Source organism: Triticum dicoccoides, chromosome 4A (genome assembly GCF_002162155.2).
Source record: "Triticum dicoccoides isolate Atlit2015 ecotype Zavitan chromosome 4A, WEW_v2.0, whole genome shotgun sequence".
NCBI lineage: Eukaryota > Viridiplantae > Streptophyta > Magnoliopsida > Poales > Poaceae > Triticum > Triticum dicoccoides.
In genome coordinates, this window is record NC_041386.1 from 592,357,765 (window position 1) to 592,360,367 (window position 2,603).

The window sequence follows — 2,603 nt, forward strand, 5'->3', positions numbered from 1 at the left end:
AATTATGGAAAGAAGAGTATTGTGACGGTGAACCCAAGGAGTCAATCCGTGCTTTATTATTATTATGTATATATATATATATATATATATATATATATATATGAAAGTTACTGTTCATGTTTATTTTACTAATATTTTGTTTTCTTACCTTGAAGTCGTTCATTCGTGGAAATTTTTAAAATTTATACGAATATAACACTAGATTATACTCCATTTGTTTTCAAAAAGTTTCAGAAACACTTGCCTTTTTTGCAAAATAAATAAATAATAATTTAGGTGCGCTATGACCCGAGACCGACCGGGCATTTCCGGTCTTCGACCCGATTATACTTCTCTCTACTGGATTTGTTTCGAGTTGTCTTTGTGTGATTTTGATCACAGTCCAACTGTTTCGGAGTACTTGCTTGTCAAAATAAAAGAAAGTAATTAACTAGTGATCCATTTCTGTTTAATTGTTCGTCTAAACAGTACTATGTACACTTGCAGCTTGCACAAACACTCTAATCAAAGTTGCAACATCAATCAACAAAAGAAGGAGTTGCTCATCTAGTATCTCCTAATTAAGCCAAACCGATCAAAAAAGAGAATGGCGCGCACTCCATCATCACAAGACGGCGTCAATCCCGGGGTCCGGGCGAAGGAGGTCGTACTTGGCCCAGACGGCGTCGAGCGGGCAGGGCCGGCCGGCGTCGAGCCGGTCCCACGGCTTGCCCTTGCCGCTCCAGTGCAGCAGGGAGACGGGGCCGGCGTGCAGGCCGCGGCAGAGGCCTTGGTAGTTGTCGCCGCCGAGGCCGTGCTGGTTCCAGCGGTGGTCGACGGCGGCGATGCGGCCGGCGAACACGAGGAGGAAGGGCGGCAGGGAGCCGAGCTCGTAGATGCGCACCCGCCGCTGCAGCTCCATCCACCCCTCGATCTGCGCCGTGTACCCGGCCGCCCGCCACCGGGGCAGGTCGAGCACCATGACGCCCGTGTTGAAGTAGCACGCGCGGCGCCCGCGGAAGGTCCGGGCGAGCGCCGGGCTCGCCCAGAACCCCGGCGTGAAGTAGGCGGTGAAGTTGGCCCCGCAGTACTCGGGCGCCGCCACGGCCGCGCCCTCCGGGAGCGCCGTGGCGGCGAGCGCGGCGACGTCGTCGGTGAGCACGACGTCGGAGTCGAGGTACACGACCCGGCGCACGCAGGCGGGGAGCGTGGTGGCCAGGTAGGAGCGCGCGTAGTTGAGCGGCCGGTCGAGCGCGCCCCGGACGGACGCCGAGATGCGGCCCGCCACCCGCGACTCGTCGAACGGGTACGCCCGGAACGCCAGCGACGGGAACGACGCGCGCACGGCGGCCACCAGCTCCGCCGTCCGGGTGGGTGACCCGGCCGCGGTGAGGAAGTGGAAGTAGACGGACTCCGGGCAGGAGGCGTGGCGCAGGACGGAGAGCACCGCGGCCATGGTGCCCCGCAGGTAGGACGCGTCCAGCGTCATCGCCACGTGCACGGCCGCGCGCGGCGAGCAGGCCGCGCCGTCCTTGCCGGACGCGGGCGGGAGCGGCGCCGGGCAGCGCGCGGAGGCCGAGTTGGTGAAGTGCGGCGCCTCCCTGAACCTGGGCAGGGGCGCGGCCGCGGCCTCCGCGCCGGCGGCGCAGAGGAGGAGCAGGGCGAGGAGGAGCGGGGCGCGCGACATGCTAAGCATTGGTGTGTGCGGTTGCGCGTTGTTTGTGTGCGGGGCATGAGCATGAGCGGCCGGCCGTGTTTTTATACGGGGCGTGCGGGAAAGGGGAGGCGTCAAATTTGGGTCAAAGGCTTGGAGAGGGTAGTAGGACCGGAGGAAAGCGTGTTTGAATGTGTAACACGCGCACGCGTAACTTGGTAAAGAAAACTGGGTGAAAAATAATGCCGGCAGGTCAAACATACATGTCTACGTGTTCGACTATGGTCTACGATGGCATTGGGCAGAAAAATGGATACACTACATCTACATGACTGCAAATGTGGTGCATCTTCCATTTTACTTGTAATGAGCTATTGAAATCATGCGTTTTCAGTGTACGTGGATATCAAAGGCCTACCACATGGTGAATTGTGTTGGTGGGCGAGGCGATAATTTTCATTCTTAGAGAGGCTTCCCAAATCCGCCTCAAACTCCTGGACAGACGACCCGATCACTGACCGACCAAGAAAATGCAATTCAGATGGGCTTTTTAAACGGGACTCAAACATCCGGCTGACCGGCATCCCTCATATCCAGCCCAAATATGAACAGATATGGAGCGCTCGGACGCGTCATTCACGCCGGACAGACGACGGGGTCTCACAGGAAAACAGTTCAAAACCCGGCGGTCCGAAACTCGTCTTCTAGTGATGCCTCCACGTCGCCGGGTAAGGAGTTAACCATATCTAACGCCGGAGCGCTGACTGCAACTCCTTGAGCAGCTCCAAGCAAGGCGTGAAGCCCGGAGTGGATCCAGAGGAGGACTTGAAGGAGGAGGAGGAGGAGGTTGAGGAGGAGGAGGATGAGGAGGAGGATGAGGAGGATCTGGAGGAGGATGTGGGGGACGTTGGGGACGCAGATCTGCAGGCGGAGCAGCAAGTCATCCTTGATTCACTTCGTTCGGAGTCGG

The 2,603-nt window shown here is 57.2% G+C and overlaps 1 protein-coding gene across 1 annotated transcript; it reads right to left on the reverse strand.

The window, feature by feature from the left end:
- Positions 1-413: 413 nt before the first annotated feature.
- Positions 414-1,681, reverse strand: LOC119289256 (probable galacturonosyltransferase-like 1). The gene has a single exon (XM_037568615.1). The coding sequence runs from the start codon at positions 1,673-1,675 to the stop codon at positions 605-607; it is 1,071 nt and encodes a 356-aa protein (XP_037424512.1). The 5' UTR covers positions 1,676-1,681; the 3' UTR covers positions 414-604.
- Between the last annotated feature and the right edge of the window lie 922 nt (positions 1,682-2,603).